This window comes from Panicum virgatum, chromosome 1K (genome assembly GCF_016808335.1).
Source record: "Panicum virgatum strain AP13 chromosome 1K, P.virgatum_v5, whole genome shotgun sequence".
NCBI lineage: Eukaryota > Viridiplantae > Streptophyta > Magnoliopsida > Poales > Poaceae > Panicum > Panicum virgatum.
Window position 1 is genome coordinate 48238002 of NC_053136.1, and position 20225 is coordinate 48258226.

The window sequence follows — 20225 nt, forward strand, 5'->3', positions numbered from 1 at the left end:
GCCTATCCAACGAGATTACAGAGGAATGGACACTAGATGTAGCATATGGCAGGACCTTTGTAATTGCCGAGCATAGGCACAAGGGTGATGACACAGTATTCAACCTACGGAACTCCACAAGGGAAAACAAGGATCGCCCAAACAGAGCGTAGCCACGCTAGATGCAATTACAATCGTAAAATCCAAGTCTAAATCAATTCTGAAACAGCAAAACTTCCATGATCCGTCTCTAAGTTTGAGAACAGGAACAAAACTGTGGATGACAAAATCAACTCCACTTGAGTTGGGCATGGATTACTAACCATGGCGACATTCCTCATATTATTTGCTCAACCAGCTATGCAAAGAGATTTACGGTGATTGGAATGGAGCCAATCCTGAACGGAGATGGCCCATCCAACATTTTTACAGAGGAAGCGACAAATGAGGATTGTAGCGATCACAGCCGATCACCAAAAGAGAAACTTATACAACCTTTTTTTCCCCTCTAGGAGTATAGTTAGAGCTTTGTTAGGCTTCTGAAAGGATGAGATATGTCTTCGTCCTAGCTCTATTCGCTGGAGGGGCTATTTGAATCTGCACTGGCTTGGGTCTGTGATGAAGGGAGGTAGGACCATGCGATGGCTGTGGCACCAAGGGTGACTGCAAGCCCAACTGCACCCCAGAACCATTTCTGTCGCCTCTTACGTTCCTTCCGTTGTTGCCTAGACATCTCTGCAAACCATAAGAAAAAAATAATTCAAGCCTCAATCTATTACACCACTAAAATCATGCAACATAAAGAATAGGGAGAAACAATCTGTGCACGGTGGTCATATGCAACCTTCCATTCAATATTTCTGGAACAAAGCAGCCAACAATAAGTTGACTTAATCAAGGCAACCGAACATATTTTGAGTTCAGACCTGGAGAACAGGTATGATATATATCATCTGGGCATGTAACATAGAATGCATGTAGCTTTTTTATCCAGTTTCCACAAACATTTCATCTCTCACATAATTTATCAAAGACCAGGAAATACTATGCAATATGCAGTGTTCTAAAGACCACTAGGAGTTACGCAGAAGGATAAAGCCAAGTGCCTAGGTGCCCAATAGAATGCAGCAAGTAGTAAGCTTTTGAACAGTGACAATCATGACAATAAACATTATTGCAGTGACGAAAGTACTTACCAATAGCTTCTTGGTTTCTTTGAGACATCTCCCTATTTGTCGCTTCATAGTACTGGACCCTATCAGACAGCCTTGCAATCTCAAAGTTCTTTGCTGCAATCACAGTTTCCATCTCTGATTCCACTTCAGCACGAGCTAAACCTCGTGCGATAGCAGCAGCTACAAGTTGTGAAACAGTTATTTGTTGGCACAACTCAGCTCCAGGATCCACGCTTGAATCATCAGTATTATCAGCTATACTTGGAGATAGAAGTGATAATGCAACAAGAGATAGGTGATGACTCAGCTTCATCCATTCTGTTTGCCAGTTCTCAAGTGCTTCTTCTGCTTGCTTCCTCCTCTCTATTTCCATTAACAGACTCAACCTCATTTCACGGAGATCATCATCCATGGCTCGAGAAGATCGAGTTCCACCATCACTGGATATTTCTAAATTTTTGACAGATAAAAAGGCTGGAGTTAGCACAAAAGCAACATAGTGACAGCTAGTTCTGAATAAACAAAGAGGCATCCAGAAATTCCAGCATAACAAAGAGGTTAGCTGAAACTGTGTCCATGCAACATTTAGCCTACCCTAAACATTCCCATCACTGGGGGTAAAAGAATTAGCTCATGGTAACCAGTCATTACAATGTAATAGATGACTGAGGCAAACAAAAACTATTACTCCTGTCAAAAATAAAACATCAACGGGAACTAAAGACTTCGTGTAAGATTTGAAGTTTAAAGACAGGAACAAGCTACATGTACTCCAAGTAGAAACCCTGAAATTAACACAAACCATGGGGAAATCATATGTAGGATGAAATTTGTATATCTCTAACAACAATAAGCTGTGTGCATAATTGTTCCACGCTAAAAAATATCAGGTGGGGAAAATTGGTTCATTGAACTTTTTAACTCTGAGAAATTGTTATAGTCAAAGAATTAACTCATACGATTAATCACACTTTTCAAAAACACCGCAACAAAACTAGTATAACCGAGAGATAAGATTATAGTCTTACATCTGAGGAAGAAACCATAGAAGGATATTTCTCCAACTAAGTTGCTACTGTTTTTGATATATGAGCTATTGCTATAGTGAACCAGGAATTTAGAGTATCTGCTAAAGAATATTGCACTCACTAACATGATAATTTTCAACATTGTTTTAACAGTAATACCATCAAATCTGGCATACATATAGGTATGAAATAAAAAATAACTAAATAAGTGTAGCAAAGATTGGTACCTTCAAAGGCATCATAGAATTCTGCACCAGGTGTGCCAACAGACGTCCCAAGAGAACTGGGCTTCCACCACCGGTCATGCATGCCAAGATCATCAGCCTCATTATTGCTAGTCACACTCATGGAATCCTGAAGTTCAAAAAAGGCATCGCTCTCAGCATTTTTTGGTGCCCCACCATTTGAAGGCCTTCCAACATTGACAGGCCTCACGAATGCTTCAAGACTTCCACGCTGAAACTCAAACTCAGGCTGATCCTGCTCGATTTTAGCTGCCACAGATCCCTTGACCTTCTGGAGCAATCCATCCTGCCCATTCAAAGGCTCTTCCAGACCACTGTCACCAGCTTGACCATTGCCCACTTGCTGAAACGCAAACTCAGGCTCCTGCACTTCAATGGGTTCACCACTTTTGGGCAAACCAGGCAGTATCACAGGGAGCTTCAGCTGGCTGGTCTCACTCACAGCATCACCTTGGGAGAGGGTCTTGGCAAGGGACGCGCCTCGCCTCTTATGATTGATGAGGTACGGCGACCAGGTTCCTGGGAAGGAGGAAGGCGAGTCCGGCAGGGTCGTGCTCTCGGGAGTGGCATAAAGCGATGCCGGCGATGTCTGTGTCCTAACAGGAACCACCGCCACAGGTGTGGCCTTGTCCGGAGGAGGCGGCGGCGGCTTTGACGCCACCTTCTGGACCTGCGCTGGCGACCCCGTCTCAAGGAAGGGGTCCAGCACGTAGTGCGTAATGGTAGGCATGGGTACGCGGCTGCAGCTCGAGGGTAATCACCGACAGCTGCACCTCTTTGGCATAAACGAGTCCCTGAATCGAAATCGACAAGAAAACATCGCCGTTAGTGAATCGAAATCGAACAAGAAAAATCGCCGTTAGAATAAATCAAACCCTCCATGGAGAGGGAAAAACATGCCAGGATTGGGGATTCCGATCCAAAATATTCGGAAAAATCTCCAGCGGAACACGTATGCACCCTATCCTTTGGGAAAAAGCCGCCGCATGATATGCCGATAGGCAGCCACAAATCACTCGCCGCAGGAAAAGGAGAAACGCTCAATATTCCCTAGCCTGTGTACATACCAAACGGAATCGCGCAAACGAACAAACACATAAACCATACGAGCCCCAAATGGCCAAATCCAACAATCCCATTTCAAAATTTGACCGAAATCCCCGACCAATTCCACCACGCGGGAGAGGAAACCCCCCGGAATCCGTGGCACCAACGACCCGACACCCCCGTCCAGATCAGACGAGACCATCCCCCACCGTCGCCGCAACCTGCCGCGCCGCAGCTTAGGAGACGAACGAATCGAACCTCCCCGAAGGCGCGAGATCCCTCCCTACCCAACCACGACGTCGAAGGAGGATAAAGATTCGACGGAGCAGGAGGCGGCGGAACTCACCTGACCTCGTCGGTGTCCCGCGCGAGCGGCGGCGCGCCCACCGAGCGAGAACAAGGGGGAAACCCTAGCGAGCCGGCGGCGCGCGCCCCACGCCTCGTCTGCTCCTGGCGTCGAGGAAGGGAGGGAAGACGGCGTCGGCCTTTCTCTCTGCGCGTGCGTTGGCCTTTCCCACGGCCGCAGCGCCGGTCGCGTTTTGGATTCGAATTTATGGGGCCGGGGGCGAAATAGGAGCAGGCGGCGCGGCGCGGGGAGGCAGGAGGCGAGACAAAGCCTGGCGCGGCCAGCCGCGCAAGCGCTAGCGCAAGGCAACAGGCAGGGGGGGTGGGGGAAGGGAAGGTGCGCGATTTTTGCGGCGGGGTTTTATTTATTTATCCGCCTCACTTTTTTAATTTACAATTTACTGCACGGAGGGGGAGGGAGCCGAGGAGGAGGCCACGACCCTCGGGGGCAGTGGAGAACACGAAAGAAAACGGGAAAGCTGCCGCACCCAATCCCTTGCGTACCTTCCACGGCGCGGCCGCGGGGCCCGGGCGTCAGCGGTTGGCGGGCACGGCGGCTCACCTCCCCGGTTCTTGGAGGGAAAGAAAGAAAGGGAAGGGGCGGGATGTGGCGGGGGAGGCGTCGGGCATCTCGATCTGATGGGGTGGGTCACTGGTTTGGTGGGGTACGCGGCGCGAGTAGGGTGGTAAAGGCCTCAATATTTTGAATTAGAAAATTTAAAAACCGGACTTTAATTTTATATAATTTTAAATTAAATATTTTAAAATTTTATTGGGTTGTGAAGAGACCACTAAATTCATAGCCCATTACCACCCTTAGAGCAAGTTTTATAACCCAGCCACCGGCCGGCTGCGTCCGCATGCAGACGCCCGCTTCTCCGCCCGCTGCCGGCTGCGTGCAAGCGATTCCCAATGTCGAGGCCCACAAGCAGAGAAGATCAGCCCGCTTGCAGCCGGCGAAGAGTGAGTCGCCCGCTCCTGATTCTCTCTCCTCACGTGGACACTTTTTTGATGATGTGGCCTCTTTTAGCCGGCTGAGAGACGAGGGATGGACGGTCAGGACGGACCGGTCGGGGACAGAGGCGAGGCGGAGGCTTGCAGGCTGCGAGGGTTGTTGGGACTTGGGGTGGTGTTGGGTTCGGCTCCCGCGATGCACCGCCTGGGGCGCTGGCGGAGGGGGCCCGCCGGGGCTCGGTCAGTTGACCACGTGACGCTCGCGCTGGCGCACGCGGTGGTCACGGAGCAGGGCAGCCGGGGCCGTGTGGATGGTTGGTTCGGGTCCTTTCTCGTGCGCGGGAGGAAACGGACTTCTTTCTTTCTCGACACGTCGTGCGCCGTCCGGTTGGTGTTTTCTGTTGGTCATCATCCTCATCAGGGGCTCGAGGTCAAGGCTCGCGGACGATGATGCTTCTCGAAATCGGAAACGATAAATAAAATAAAAATAAGAAAAACGAGGCGGCGGATGGTGACGCAATGGACGACGCGAGCGGCGAGTTGAATCGGGAAGCGGTCCGGCACGGGACGAGACTCTTCCTGCACTCTTCTTGCGCAACAAGTCCTCCTGACGTCATTATTTGTTATTATAAAGAAGAACTGGGATAGGGGCAGAGGGAGCAAGTAAATTACATATTTACATGGTCCTGACGTACACGATATTTATTTCGGGAGAGAGAAGGGGAAAATCATATGGTCGTACTAGATTTTACGGTGTCAGTTTATCTCCAAACCTGAATAACGATTTTTTTTCCTTATTACCCCATGCTAGACTAGGTTCATTATGTTCTGTGATAGAAAAGTACTGCTAGTTGGCTGACTGCTAGTAGCTGATGTTGATTTGGTGTGAAAGAACGCATAGTATTTCTTTCTGAGAATGCTCATACAAACTCGGTACAAAATATAGTTCGCGGGTTGAACTTTCTACTCTCCTAAAACGGGCCTGCTAGATAGAATTACTAACGGGCTAACCAGGCCAGGCGGCGCATTTGCCTCCTTTCACGTCTATTGGGCCATATACACTTGGGCCGCCCCTTGGGGAATTGACCTGAACTTTGGGACCTTTTGATTTCTCTAAAACAACTGAGTAAACTTTTTTTAGGCGCAAATTGCATCGCTTCATCTCATTTCCGCCACATACTGCAATCTGCAAATATCAAATGGGGGATGCTGCAGAAAAATTTGGGGGCGGGGCGGGGGGGGGTCTTTTTTTAAATAGGTTTTAAATAGGATATGCAAGATGCTTATGCTCCGTTTGGATGTCGATATTGGAGGGTATGGTATCGAATTGGGTTCAATACCAAATCAACTATAGTATTGAAATGGCACCGATTCAAATTCAGTTGTTTGGATGATCATTGAATTAATTGGCCTTTAGAATCTTGGGAAGCACCCAAATTGGATTCGTGTTCGGAACTTTGCATGCACAGAGACGTGGTTTTGGCATTTGTCGCACCCACCCCCGTCGAGATTCTGCTAGCAAGGAAGCCGCACCAGTAAGGAAGAGCGGCCCGCGGCCAGCAAGGAAGGAGGAGGGGGGCCGCGCCGCCGGCGAGGAAGGAGGAGGGGGCCGCGCCACCAGCGAGAGGAAGGAGGAGAAGGAAGCCGTGCCGCCGGCGAGGAAGGAGGAGGGTGGGGCCGCGGCCGGTGAGAAAGGAGAAGGGGGTCTCGCCGCCGGCGAGAGGAAGGAGGAGAAGGAAGCCGCGCTGTCGGCGAGGAAGGAGGAGGATGGGGCTGCGCCTCCGGCTAGGAAGGAGGGGGGCCGTGCCGCCGGTGAGGATGGAGGAGGAAGGGGCGGCGACCGGCGAGGAAGGAGGAGGAGGGGAGTGCGGCGGCGACTGGCGAGGAAGAAGGAAGTGGGTTCGTCGCGACGGCGGAGGGAGGGGCGCGACTGAGGGTCCGGCGTGGGGAGCAACGGAGGACGGAGGTGCACGGTGGAGCTGAGGGAGGGGCGACCGTGATGGTGGAGGAACGCGGGGAAGAATGGGGTGCACGAATGCAACCGAATACAGAGGCATAGAGGTCGGAAATCGTGGGGGACAGCAAAACTGAACGCTGAATACCGCTTGGTATTGAACGAAGTTTCCAATACCAATCCTGATATCATCCAAACGACTAGTATTGGAGGCAAGTAATGCCAATTACAAATCCTAGCCTTCAATATCTACGTCCAAACACTACCTTAGAGTATTTCTAAGATCTCTTATATCCATGAATAGCTAAAATCTTGATATAGCTATTATGTAAAACGAAATAGCTAGCGAAAAAGGGATGAAATCCAATAGATTCTCCAAAATTCAAAATAGGATGGCTAGCGCTCAACGCTAGGCAAAGATGCCCAACACACCCCCTGGATAGAAAACGAGAATAGAAGATAAGATAGATAGAGTTTCTGTTAAATGGAGTTCTTTTTGTCTTTCTTTTTTGTTTTTAAAAAATTCATCCAAGATACAAAAGCTCTCGAAGATACTCTTACTTAGTCACTTCGATGCATTTATTAGGCAGGATGCTTGGCATATACTATTTGTATATGATGCGAATGTTTCAGAAAATATCTAAGCACCTTCAATACGGCATATTGTACTTGTATCAAAAGCTTAAAGCTTTAAGATGGGATGCTCTGGTGATGCTCCAACTGGCTGTTGAAGCACTCGATGCTTTGTACTGCTACCTACTGGTATAAGCAGTGGCTTTCATTTAGGCTGGTGGAATAGTGATGCAAAAGGCAGCTGATCCCAAGCAATCCTTACCGTCAGTTTGGTTGGGTTAGTTTATTGTACTCTCTCCTAGTTAAATTATTTTAAGTTTGATTAAGTTTATACTAGAAAAGAGCGCCTGTGTGTAAAGAGCGCCTGTGCGTAAATTACACCTCAGCGCTTGTTCTTTTTTGTTGTTTCAGACGTGTATATAAGTGTTTATGTAAGTGATTGTGTGGCGAGTCAGCTCATGTTGTAAGAAAATCTCTATTCTTCTTCTTAATACAAGGATGTGTAGCTTTTCTGCGTATTTGATAAAGAAAATACTGAAAAAGAAGGATAATGTTTTGAATGTTAAACGGGAATAACTAGATCTATTATGTATTTCATAATTATTTATTTGATGTGTTAAGTATTAAGATTTTTCTTTGATCAAATTTAGACTGCTTTATCTTTTAAAAATAAATTACCTTACATTTGGGGGGGGGGAATTACTAGGACGGATGAAGTAGCCGACTCAGGAGTTGTTTGATTTCAGGGTTTAAACTTTAGACCGTGTCACATTAAAAAGAATCTTATCATTTAAAAGTATTAAATGAAGTCTAATTACAAAACTAATTGTAAAACTTTGGGGCTAAACTGCGAGACAAATCTAATGAAATATATTAATCCATAATTAACGAATGATTTTTGTAGCATCACTATAGCAAACCATAGATTAATTAGACTTATTAGATCTGTCTCGCGAATTAACACCCATATGTCAAAAAATTTATAAATATATTTTATTTAATACTTCTAAATAATAATAAAAATTTGATGTGATAGGAGTTAAACTTTAGACCGTGGAAACAAAGAGCACCTCAACAGTCAACCCTAACTAGTCCGTATCCCGACGCCGACGCCGGCGACGGCCAGACGCCAGTATCCTCCCTAGTCCCCACTCCCCCAGTCCACCCCCACCCCATCCATCAGACCATCACACACCTGTCCTTCCATACTCCCATCCGCTTCGCCTCGCCGCGCCGCCTCGGCACCCCAGTCACACTCGCGCCACCCGCGATGACGCCGGCGGCGATCTCCGGCTCCAGCGGCCACCTCGTCCTCTCCTCCCCCCGCCTCCGGCAGCCGCTCACCCTCCCTCCGCTCGCCGCGCGCCCAATCGCCGCCGTTTCGCCCGTGGCCCGCCGCGGGGTCGCGGCCGCCGCCGTGTCCACTCCCGCCGCGTCCGCCGCCACGGGGAAAGATGGTTAGAGACTCTGATGCCGCATTGAAGTGTTTCATGATTACTTGCTGGGTTGTGGGCTCGCTGGTATCTAGGGACTAGGGTTCTGCTCGGGGATCCGGCCGCTGGTCTGCGCCTGGTGTTTGAAGTAGCCATGCTGTGAGATGTGATAAACTGTCAGCTGTGAAGCTTGGTTGATTTCGTTGGTTTGGGTCACTCAAATGTGATCATGCCCTTTCGTTTATAAGCTAGCTTTGGGTCCTCTCTCAAAAGTCAACGCTACCTTTTTACTAGAAAAATATAGAATAAACCCTACGCTGCTACATTGCCTGTGCCAAAATTTCAGGCTTGTTTCTGTTCTGGTGTAGTCACTAGGCTGATGACTGTTATGTGAATTGCCAAACCTCGCATTTTCCTTGAATTTCTCAGCAGTTGGGCACTTTGATTTGTGCATTGTGTAATTTGATTTTGCTTCACATCACCATTGAGCTAATTCTACTGTAAAATTTTAATTTTTCTGTGTTGATGCGGTGTAAAATGTACAGGTACAACTAATTTAACTTTGATTTAATTCTGAGTAAAGATTTTTGTTTTGCTGTCTGATGTGGTGTAAAATGTACGGGTACAACTAATTTAACTTTGATTTGATTCTGAATGTGACCCTTTCATACAAATATATGCACCTTAATGTTTTAGGAATTGAAGGGAGCTTTCATCATATATAGGAAGTACCATTTCATGCTTAGTGCACTTTCCTTCTAACTGCAGCATTTTCTTGCAGTCAAACAGGCTCCTAAGGATTTCCTTCATATCAATGATTTTGACAAGGATGCGATCATGAATATCCTTAATCGGGCGCTTGAGGTTAAGACAGCAATAAAATCTGGAGACAGGAGCTTCCAACCATTCAAAGGGAAATCAATGGCGATGATTTTTGCCAAGCCATCAATGAGGACCCGTGTTTCATTTGAGACAGGATTCTTCTTACTTGGTGGACATGCTATCTATTTGGGTCCTGATGATATCCAAATGGGCAAGCGTGAGGAGACTCGTGATGTTGCTCGAGTTCTCTCTGGCTATAATGACATCATTATGGCTAGGGTTTTCGGTCACCAGGTATGAGCTTGGTTTCATGATTACGCATTTTTCTGGTTGACCTGTTTACCAACATAATCTGCTAGTACGCACGTTCTGGATTATTTACACATTTGATCTGTCTTCCCTATGTTGCTTGAGCACCTCAAAACTATGAGCATTAGAGTAGGCAGCTAAAGTTAGATCTTCCCAATCTGAAATAGATTAATAGGAAATACCAACTTCGATTTAGCGTAGATTTTACACTTTTACTGAAACAGTATGTTAATCTAATAATCTAGATGCCAATTTTAGCATCTGTTTGGAATGTCGAGGCATGATGTTTTTCGAACTGATGTCATTATCTTAGCATGTATCTTATGTGATTTTTCTTGGTTTGATTATGTTAGTATATCAAAAAATATTTTACCTAATGCATCAAGCGGATTATTGATTTTCTGGGTTGACCTTGCTTCGGGATCATCTTGTTTTTTCAACATGTACCGAGATACTTGATCTTCCTAATTTACTGCTACCATTCTGCATGCATGCATTAACCTTAAATTTGGATCCAGTATTGGTTACTATATATATATTTTGCATCTACGCATTATCTCCCTAACTCCCAATATGGTTTTTTGCAGGATATTCTGGACTTGGCGAAGTATGCATCTGTACCTGTCATAAATGGTCTCACTGACTATAACCATCCATGCCAGATAATGGCTGATGCACTTACTATGCTTGAGCACATTGATCGTATTGAAAACACCAAGGTAGATCATTATATGTACCATTGAAGTAGCTGCATATGCTCTTTTTTCTTTATATTTCAATTTTGTGCGATGTGACCATTTTCCTTTCTAAAAATCGCTTTGCAGGTTGTCTATGTTGGAGATGGGAACAATATTGTGCACTCATGGCTTCTATTGGCTGCTGTGCTCCCTTTTCACTTTGTATGCGCTTGTCCTAAGGGATTTGAGCCAGATGCAAAGACAGTGGAGATCGCCAGGAGTGCTGGAATCAGTAAGATTGAAATAACAAATGATCCCAGGGAAGCAGTTAAGGGAGCAGATGTTGTTTACACAGATGTCTGGGCCAGCATGGGCCAAAAGGAAGAAGCTGATTATAGAAAACAGAAGTTCCAAGGATTCACGGTTTGTCTATTTTTCTCATTTGCACCCTGTCTTTGCTCATGTCAGCTACCCTGATTGGAAGATATACGTGTTAAGGGTATTATAGTCATTGTACTTTAGTCTAGGGTTTGGGGTCTCCTCTTGTACTCTATATATATGCCCAAAGGGCCTCTCTCTTCCTCTCCTCAACCGTAACATGGTATCACAGCCATCGTTCTGATCCGGCCGACCACCCTCGTCGTCGCCGCTGCGCTGCCCCTGGGAGCTTCGTCTTGCTCCTGGGGGCGGCATCCTCCAGACCCAAACCCATTTTTTTTGGTTATTGAGTCATAGCAGCAGCAGCAAGATCCGTCCAGTCGCGGGAGGGGAGCAGCAGCCCCTGCCCGTCGTGGATCCGTCCCCATCCGCCATCGATCCGCTCGCAGGAGGGGAGCAGCAGCCCCTCCCCCTCATGGATCCGGCGCCGCCGTCCTCTGTCCGCCGCCCATCGCGGCGGATCCATCTGCGCCGTCGCGCGGCGCCCGTCCGCGCCGTCGTGGCCTCCTCTTCAGCCGCCTGTCGTCGATTTGCTCACGGGAGGGGAGCAGCAAGCCCTGCCCGTCGCTGATCCGGCCGCCACCGCCTCCTCCGCCGGCCATCTTCGTCGCCGCCCGTCGCGGCCTCCTGCACCGCCATCGCGGCCTCCTTCTGCGCCGCCCGTCGCGGCTCGTCCCCGCCATCTGCCCGCGTCCGCCCGTCGGGAGCAGCGGCCGCCGGCTTGTGCAGCCGCCATCTTCAGTAGTTCAGTCCGCGGCGTCCGTCCAGCGCCGCCCGTCCGCCCGCCGTCGGGGCTCCTCCGCCCCGCCTCCATCTCCGCTCGTCCGGCCGCCGGAAGGGGGGTGCTGCAGCAGCTGCCCGTCGTCGATCTGCTCGCGGACTCCCCGTCGTTCGTCCGCCTGTCCCCGCCGGCTCGTCCTCGCGCCGTCCGCCCTCCTCTGTTCTCTCTGTTTGCAGAGGACCGGCTGCAGTTCATCCCCTGCCGCCGCCCCTCCTCTTGCTGCTTGTTGCCGCTTCTCGGGAGAAGGGGCTCGTCCCTCTGCTCCTGTCCGCTCGGATTGGGGGCAGCAGAGGCCCGTCGCCCTGCTTCTCCCCCAGTCCCCCGTCATCGTGCTGTGCGGTGCGGTGCTCTGTTCTGCTACTTGCTGCTACTGCTGCTGGAGGCCCGTTCTGAAATTGATCTCGCACATGCAGCTGCTGGTAGTATTGCTTTGCTTCGTTGCACTTGCATCTGCGTCCACGCCAATCCAAGTCCAATTTTGTTGCTCTGTAATTCTGCTGCTGTTGGTGTCCATCTACTGCAATTCATATTTTGCTTGTGCCTGCTGCTGTCATCTGCTGCTGCCTTGAGTCCTTTTTTTTTCTTCAGTATATTCAGTCCACATGTGTGATGTGTCCATCCATATCAGCTGCTAGCAGTCCTTGCTTGATGCTTAAATGTTTTCTTTGCTGCAGCGAATCATATCCCAGCTGCATGCTTCTGCTAGCATATCAATCTTTGTCATGTTCTGTTGCCCAACCAAGTTCACAAATTCGTTCAATTTGTCGAAGCCATGTATGCCCACAATTCCATTGTTAGATCAGCCATTATCTTTGTTTTATTTTATGGTTAGTTGAATCCCGTCGATTTGCTAACCGATGTCGTCATTGTTGGTGCGACCTTTGCCCTCTTGGTCCCTTTCGGAGCCGTTTTGCTCCACATCTTGATCAATGGCCATTTATTTGTCGTCATCATCATCATCATGTCATCTCGCTGCCTGCCGTCTTGCAGCAGTGAACTCTCTCCTCTCCGTTTGGCTGGTTTGACACATCTCAAGTTATTGTCAAGTTCAAGTCTCCAAAGCAAGGATCGTGTTTGAGGAGTTGATATACTGGTTTGTGAAGACCCGAGGTATTTGCTCAAGTACTGGTTTGTGAAGGCAATACCCTCTTGTGGAGGAGTCATTTACATGACATGTTCAAGAGTTGCACGCTTCGACGATATCAAGATTTTAGACTTGGATGTATCTTTTTCTTGTTTCTTTTTAGTCTAGTGCTTAGTGTCAACTCTCCAAATGCAACGTCATTGCATTCACGTTGCATTTGAGAGGGGGTGTTAAGGGTATTATAGTCATTGTACTTTAGTCTAGGGTTTGGGGTCTCCTCTTGTACTCTATATATGCCCAAAGGGCCTCTCTCAATACAATTAGATAGTTCACTCTCTCTTCCTCTCCTCAACCGTAACAATACGCTCATTAGAATTCATTCTTGTATTACTGGACACCAACTACATTTACTGGTTCCAGTCCATATGGTGGTTTACGGAAAACTGGACAAGTAATCATTTATGTTCTTACCATCAAACCCTTCAAGAATAACAATAATACCAGCCTTTATCTCATACAAATAGTTATGATGCTTTAGTGATGGTGAACTGTACAAGCAACACTTATGCAGATGTCTTCTTTTGGTCTTCGTCATGCTAGTTGCATATGTGGTGGCCCTCAGCTAAAGCACCTACTTTTACCCTTTCCTGCAGGTGGATGAAGCCATGATGGAGATTGCTGGTCCACAGGCCTACCTCATGCATTGTTTACCTGCAGAGAGAGGGGTGGAGGTGACAGACGGTGCTATTGAGGCTCCCAACTCAATCGTATTCCCTCAGGCTGAGAACCGGATGCACGCTCAGAATGCCATCATGCTTCATGTCCTTGGTGCTTAATACCCCTTCGGCACACCACTATTACACCTTTCTTAAATTCTAGGGCATTACTGAGGGATAAAGGCTGTTTCAGCTTTAGCGCTGAAGCTCTAGAGTTTCTTTGGAGGCATGAGGGTAACGTTTTTGAAACATGTCAGTCACTGTATTACGATGAATTGGTTTGTCCAGCAACGTGATATTTTGCTTGTCTAGGTGGTAGCTTGTTGTACTGTAAAAGGGTGGCAATCTTGAATAAAAACACAAACTTCTTTGGTGCCAAATTTGCAAATCGTGTAAAGATTGGCGTTTTGTAACTTGTAAGAGGTCCAAAAGCCTTGAACATAATCTGAAATAGCAAAACGCTAGGCATGTGTGCTACGTTTAATTGCTTATAGCTTCAGGGGCTGGAATGCTGAGTATTGTAGGGTACTTGGAAGCACCATGTTTGCCAATTGCTGTTTCTCCAAACCGGCTGAATTCTGCGATGGCCTGTAAGCAGAAGTTGCTAGTGAAACTGAGAGGCAGTTACTGCCACCCAGTAATTAGATTCTGTGCAAGCAGAACATATGCCAAAACATTGGCCCGTAATAGCGAGCATTCAGCTAACAACAGCAAATCCTAAGCATCTCTAGAACACATAACGAATGACGATATACAAAAAGAAAAAACTCACGGTACATTGGAAAACGCAGTGAAGATAAGCAAATGACATTTATGTATCAAGTGATTTTCTATCAGGCAATCGTTCTGTCAAATGTTGGTTTGACGACAGATTTCAGCAAGGCCAAGATAAGCATATATAATGGAAACAAAAGGCACTGCTGCTTCTCTCAACATGAACAGAAGGTAATATTCCTTTGTCATGATTTCAGTTCGTGCATGTTAACATACGTCGTGCTACAGTACTCTCGAGCTGCTGAGTAAATCATGAAGCATCTGCAATCTTGTTACTTCCTCAGTCCTTCGATGATGTACGAGCCATACAGGTCCCTGCATTATACCGTTTGAAATAGTTTTGTGAAATGGCTCCTTTTTTATGACATGTGAAATTTTGTCTTATATAAAATTGTATCAAAGCAAGTTAGTATATAATAGTACCGTATCATGCTGCCTGAGCGCGAAAAAGAAAACTTACATAGAGTATTTGATTGCGTCGATGGCATCTTTTGCTGGGAGGAACTCATTCACCGCGACCTCTTTGTTTTCATTCTTCTTGTCTGTCAGCCACAGCAGAAATATAACAATTACACTCTAGCTAGTAGTAACTGCAGTTGATGATCTGTAATGTAACAGTTGGGATGAGCAATGGATATAATCTAAGAACATACAATCTTCAAAGAAGCGGCGAATCTCTTGAAGGCGATGTGGAGGAAGGTCCTTGATGTCCGTGTAGTGACGGTATTCAGGGTCATCAGCGCAAACTGCTATGATCTTATCATCTTTCTCTCCCTAGTGATAATGATTAACGATTAAATAAGATGTAAGAACTCAGCCTCGAGGTAAATTAATTTATGAGAATTGTTATTCCATAGAAAAGCCTTATGCTGGCTTGGTCAAAGCTCATTCATCAAGTCATCCCAAAGTACATGCAAAAATATGAGGCACAAATGTGAAACAGAGTATGCAATCAGGTGATGGACAAACTAGACCTGATCAATCATAGGCATGAGCCCAATAGCACGAGCTCGCAGGAAACACCCAGGGACAACTTGTTCCTGCCAGAACAAGAGAACACAATGTTAGTAAAAGCTGATAATGGAAGTTCTTTAAATGTTACATATATTAGTACCTGCATCAGGATGAGGACGTCCATGGGGTCACTATCCTCACAGAGTGTGCGTGGAATGAAACCATAGTTGTGTGGGTAAACAACAGAGGAGTAAAGGACACGATCAACCTGTAACAAATAATCTCCAATTATCTATTGTGGATGTGAAAAAAACAAATGTTGTAGGAAGCAAGTCCACCATAATCCTAAGTTCCTAATCGACATACTATTATTGGCATATTATTAAGACCTGTCCTTGTCTTTAGGGTAATTGGTCTGTGGGACATCCTCAAATGATGATTTTGTGCCACACACACTCCATACTTCGAATTTGTGCACAGCACACTGTGATTCTATATTTTTGTCTCCAACACACCGCAGCACATAAAAAGACTTCTTTGCCCTTGAAAAACCGGGCCCACCCGTCAACTCTCCCCGGCTCGCCCCGAAGCCGCGCGCTCCGCCGCACCACCGCCGCCCAGCCGCCGCGCGGAGGGAGGCCGCGGAGCTGCTCCGCTGCCGCGCCGGCTCGATCCGCCGGCGGGCAACTCCGCGCTGCTCCTCTGCAGACGCGCCGGATCGATCCGCCGGCGGGCAGGACGAGGAGGCGTGGCAAGGAGGCGGCCGCGGCCCGGCGAGCTCGAAGCGCCACGGTGGGTCGGATCCGGCCGCCGCCGCCGGAGTCCGCGCGCTCAGGCCCAATCCATAGCGGAAAGGGGGGCCGAGCGCCGCCGTTCGCGCTAGGGAGCTCTGTGCGCCCCGCTCGGGCCGGAGCTCGACCTCGCCGCCTGGGCCGCCGAGCTCGACCTCGCCGCCGGTGGGGGTCGCTTCCTCCCACGCACTGCCGGGCCGGAGGGACCTCCGCCCCTCGACGACCTCGAGCTCGGCTCGCTCGCCCGCGCAGGCTCGCCGCACCCGCCGCGCCTGCCGTGCTCCGCCCTCCGCCGCGCGCTCGCCGCCGCCGGAGCTCGGGGTCGAGAAGGCCGCCGCGCTCTCGCCGCAGCTACAGGGAAGGGAGGAGGGGGCTCGCTCCGCCGCGCCGTCGTGGACGCCGCGAGGAGGGGCGGAGGCGGGGGAGGAAGACCGCGAGGAGGAACACCAGAGGCGGCCCTCGCCCGCACGCGTGGTGCGGCGCGGCTCTCGCCCGCCCGCGGCGGCGCTTGCCCGCCCACGCGGGGAAGACGAGGGAGCGTGGCCGTCGGGGAAGACGAGGGGGAGAGATGGAGGATGGAGGGGCGCGCGCGCCGGCCGGCTCGGCCATTGGGGAAGACGAGGGAGCGCGGCCGTCGAGGAAGACGAGGGGGAGAGATGGAGGATAGAGGAGGGGCGCGCGCGCCGGCCGGCTCGGCTGTCGGGGAAGACGAGGGGGAGCGCGGCAGAGGGAGGACAGGGAGAGAGAGAGAGGCACGGGAAGGGAAAGGAGGAAGGAGGAGAGGGAGAGAGCTGACGGTGGGCCCGATTTTCCAAGGGCAAAGAAGTCTTTTTATGTGCTGCGGTGTGTTGGAGACAAAAAATATAGAATCACAGTGTGTTGTGCACAAATTCGAAGTATGGAGTGTGCGCGGCACAAAATCACCATTTGAGGATGTCCCACAGACCAATTACCCTTGTCTTTATTCCTTTGAAATAAAGACTACATTTGTCTGAAGTAATGCTAATTGACAGAGCTCTTAAACTCTAGGCACGGTGACTGTATTTCCTTGTCTAATAGGGAGCGGAGCTATGGTGCACAAACACCAAGTGATTTCAAATTAACAAATATATTTAAACAAGATTAACGGACTGAACATGACATAGGATCTCACCTTGATCAGACCAGATGCCTTGTCCAACTCATACTTCACCTTGCCGCCTCTAGGAATCTCAACCACCTGAAATTGAAAAGGAAAAACATGTGCATAAACTTAATAGAAATAGAACACCAGCTGAATTTCAGATAAAGATAGGTTTGAGACATGCTGAATTTCAGCATGCCAGCTGAATGCACGTAAATAAAGGAGCCCAGGCTGGAACAAATGCTATCTACTAGTATGTAGGCGTAGCTGGTTTATACAGAACTGTTAATTGGTGAGTAAGTACACCATGGTAACACAACGTGAGACATGGTTGAACTGGTTCATCATATATTCATACTGCATGACAGTTCGACAAATGTTTGAATCAGTAGGTCATATATTCATATGACAGCCAAAATGATGTACACATTTAAATATCATGAAAATGATTTGGTACAATGTAACTTAAGCTCTATTGTCCCAGTAAGTATCAGTAGACATATGTAGGGACGTTACAAATCGTGGAGTCCAAGACTGCTAACCAAAGAGGCCACGAATATCAGTCCCTATGCTATCATATGGGGCTTAATGCAAGTATGAAGATAAAGTTTCAAATTCTTGCCCATCAGTATGATCGAAATCCAGAACACCAACCATATTGTAAATTTAGTAATAGAAGGTAAACTTACACAGTTGAAAACTTCAGGAGCCCCTGGTCCTGCATTTGAAGGCGCATTCGATTAGGCAAAGACAAAACAAGAAATCACTTGAATAGAGATATTTGCCATTATTACATAACACTAATGCATTTCAGTATTTTATACATCATGACGGAATGAAAAGGTGACAATATCATAGTCTTAAGAAAACATAGCAAAATGATGCGTCCTTGATTAGAGATTTATGAGTATTTTGTACCTATCTCCAAATCATGCCATGGATGAGCAGCAACATGTTTCTGGGACATGGAAGAAAGGATGCGCTCGTTGAGAACAGCAGTGCCAGCCATAGCTACATGATTTAAAACAATTTCATTAATTCAACATTTTTTCTGAATCAAGGGCAATAGGAATTGGATGAAAATTAAATAGTATAACAAAGTAAGGTTAAGCATGAGATCCACGAATAGGTAAGTAAACCAGATTATGTACAATAACAAAGTAAGGTTAAGCATGAGCTCCATGAATAGGTAAGTAGATCAGATCATGTCCGTCATTACTACAAAAGCCAACGTGTTGTTATCCTGCGTATATGGAACTTTGCCATGTCAATTATACTGTTAAGTGTTTAGCCCACAATCTCTGATCTCCGTGGACTTGTATCCAAGAGTACACAATTTTCAAGTTTTCAGAACAAGCATCGCTCCTATCTCTATTGCCTCAACATCAACACGCAATGCTAAGCAGACTCTAGCAAACAACAGATGCAATTTTACGCTAAAAATTACTACCACCACATACAAGACCCCAATGACCAAGTAACTAACTGAAGATTGATGTTCTTGGTTTCTTGCTCTGTTGTCAGTAGACATGAGTACATGACACAATTTACAAACACATTGAAAATAGTCCAGAAAAATGCAGAGTGAAAAACTAGAGGTCTAAAACAGAAACCGAGTGCTTAGTAACTTAAAGAATGGACCATCAATAAATTGGGAATCCAGAAAAGCTCATTCTTTTGAAGTAAATGAAAAGCTCTTTCTGCTGAGTAACTTCAAAGCCAAACAGATACAGAAAAAGGCAAATGTAAAGTGGCCTTCTATAAGTAACTTCAAACAGCACAAAGAAAGAGGCCAATAAACAATGCCAAGTGAAACTATTTTATGCGATTGCCAAAGGATGCGGTCAGATTAGTACATCTATTCTATGCAAGCTCGTATGCAGCAGTCAGAAGGATCGCAATAAATTAATCGAAACTAGCATGGTGTTAGTCAAGAGTTTTAAAGACCAATACGAGGAGATGACATCAGTATCCTAAACACTTGCCCTGAACAACTGCAGCACCACATTTTTGCAAATATAGGAACCATGCACAAGTATAATCGGTTCAAAGAATAAATACATGCTCACAACTAGAACTATATCCCAGATGGCCAGATGGGAAACAAATAGCAGATGGGGAAAAGCCCACGAGGTTGCAGCGCTTCTGCCTTTTTGTAGCGAACTCCACAAAACAAGAAATGGACGCTCGAAAAGGCGAGCGAAGGAACACCACACAGTACAAAGAGGAAATGGCCCAATCCAAAACAAATCGAAGCAGATCCAAACCAAGCTAACTCGATCGCAAAACGTTTTCGCGTAATATAACATGGTGTCGCCCTTGTTAACTCACCAAAGCGTACGCAAAACAATGGGAAAAAATGCGAGGAAAGAGCACGCACGAATCCTTCCTTCATGAAAACGGAGGAAAAGGAGGGAGAGAAAAATGGCCGCAGCAAAACCGCCAGCACACAGCTGATCACTAACTACACCGCCATCAGATCAAACACCGGAAAGAACACCAAAGAAGCACAAAACGCGAAGCAAACCGCCCCGACGGGCGCATCGAACGGCAAGGCAAGGCAAGAAGCACCCGAGCACGCACAGGGCGGGCGAGACACCAAGAAATGCTGTCGCACAGCACGGCGCCCCCAAGAAACCAGCGCCATCAGAACCACCGGGCCGGATCGAGGGAAAGAGGAGAGGGGGCCTCGCCACTCACCGGAGCCGATCGGAGGGTCGCCCTCCCCTCCCCGGTGGCGAAAGCGAGGAGAGGCGTCAGCGGGCGGGCGGGCGGGCGCGAGGTGGCGGAGGGAGGGAGCGGCCTCGAGTTCGCTGCGGCTGCTGCTGCTGCTGTCCAGCGCCACGGACTCGAATCGATATGATATTTCGGGCAGCCAGCCAGCCGGGGCCCAGGCTTTTGCTTTTCGGTGACGCGAGGGGAGGCGGGTGGGCCCGGGGCGTCCCCCCGGCTGGCCGGCTCCCTGTTCGGGGCCGTCCGATGGACGCGCGACGGGGACGTGGACGGCGCGGATCGCGCCCACG

The 20225-nt window shown here is 48.0% G+C and overlaps 3 protein-coding genes across 6 annotated transcripts; 1 reads left to right on the forward strand and 2 right to left on the reverse strand.

Annotated features, from left to right (window-relative positions):
- Nucleotides 1–176: 176 nt before the first annotated feature.
- Nucleotides 177–4157, reverse strand: LOC120649441. Of its 3 annotated transcripts, none has more exons than XM_039926236.1 (4): nt 3821–4157; nt 2410–3221; nt 1176–1604; nt 177–714 (listed from the first exon to the last, which is right to left on the reverse strand). In XM_039926236.1, exons 2-4 carry the CDS (start codon nt 3155–3157, stop codon nt 551–553), a joined length of 1341 nt encoding a protein of 446 aa, XP_039782170.1. In that variant the 5' UTR covers nt 3158–3221; nt 3821–4157; the 3' UTR covers nt 177–550. The 3 variants fall into 3 exon arrangements, with proteins under 3 accessions (XP_039782170.1, XP_039782178.1, XP_039782184.1); XM_039926244.1 differs by having other exon boundaries at nt 3826–4117; XM_039926250.1 differs by lacking the exon at nt 3821–4157 and adding an exon at nt 3328–3346.
- Nucleotides 4158–8411: 4254 nt separating this feature from the next.
- Nucleotides 8412–14037, forward strand: LOC120649495 (ornithine carbamoyltransferase, chloroplastic-like). The gene is made up of 5 exons (XM_039926307.1): nt 8412–8757; nt 9515–9849; nt 10452–10583; nt 10689–10964; nt 13498–14037. Exons 1-5 carry the CDS (start codon nt 8571–8573, stop codon nt 13678–13680), a joined length of 1113 nt encoding a protein of 370 aa, XP_039782241.1. The 5' UTR covers nt 8412–8570; the 3' UTR covers nt 13681–14037.
- Nucleotides 14038–14347: 310 nt separating this feature from the next.
- LOC120649512 (soluble inorganic pyrophosphatase) lies at nt 14348–20077 on the reverse strand. 2 transcript variants are annotated; one of them, XM_039926337.1, is made up of 9 exons: nt 19903–20077; nt 18121–18213; nt 17892–17920; nt 17233–17298; nt 15449–15556; nt 15309–15374; nt 14988–15108; nt 14795–14876; nt 14348–14649 (listed from the first exon to the last, which is right to left on the reverse strand). In XM_039926337.1, exons 2-9 carry the CDS (start codon nt 18209–18211, stop codon nt 14607–14609), a joined length of 606 nt encoding a protein of 201 aa, XP_039782271.1. In that variant the 5' UTR covers nt 18212–18213; nt 19903–20077; the 3' UTR covers nt 14348–14606. The 2 variants fall into 2 exon arrangements, with proteins under 2 accessions (XP_039782271.1, XP_039782262.1); XM_039926328.1 differs by lacking the exon at nt 19903–20077 and adding an exon at nt 19786–19864.
- Between the last annotated feature and the right edge of the window lie 148 nt (nt 20078–20225).

What these genes read in the sequence shown, in the direction of transcription:
- LOC120649441 (XM_039926236.1), bottom strand. Translation starts at nt 3,157, where the DNA reads ATGCCTACCATTACGCACTACGTGCTGGACCCCTTCCTTGAGACGGGG. An exon ending in ATTCTATGATGCCTTTGAAG is followed by an intron (nt 1,605 to 2,409) that starts GTACCAATCTTT and finishes TCAAAAATTTAG; the next exon opens with AAATATCCAGTGATGGTGGA. An exon ending in AAGAAACCAAGAAGCTATTG is followed by an intron (nt 715 to 1,175) that starts GTAAGTACTTTC and finishes TATGGTTTGCAG; the next exon opens with AGATGTCTAGGCAACAACGG.
- LOC120649512 (XM_039926328.1), bottom strand. Translation starts at nt 19,849, where the DNA reads ATGGCGCTGGTTTCTTGGGGGCGCCGTGCTGTGCGACAGCATTTCTTG. An exon ending in ATGGCATGATTTGGAGATAG is followed by an intron (nt 17,921 to 18,120) that starts GTACAAAATACT and finishes CTTCAAATGCAG; the next exon opens with GACCAGGGGCTCCTGAAGTT. An exon ending in TCGCCGCTTCTTTGAAGATT is followed by an intron (nt 14,877 to 14,987) that starts GTATGTTCTTAG and finishes TGTGGCTGACAG; the next exon opens with ACAAGAAGAATGAAAACAAA.
- LOC120649495 (XM_039926307.1), top strand. Translation starts at nt 8,571, where the DNA reads ATGACGCCGGCGGCGATCTCCGGCTCCAGCGGCCACCTCGTCCTCTCC. An exon ending in CGCCGCCACGGGGAAAGATG is followed by an intron (nt 8,758 to 9,514) that starts GTTAGAGACTCT and finishes ATTTTCTTGCAG; the next exon opens with TCAAACAGGCTCCTAAGGAT. An exon ending in CTAGGGTTTTCGGTCACCAG is followed by an intron (nt 9,850 to 10,451) that starts GTATGAGCTTGG and finishes GGTTTTTTGCAG; the next exon opens with GATATTCTGGACTTGGCGAA.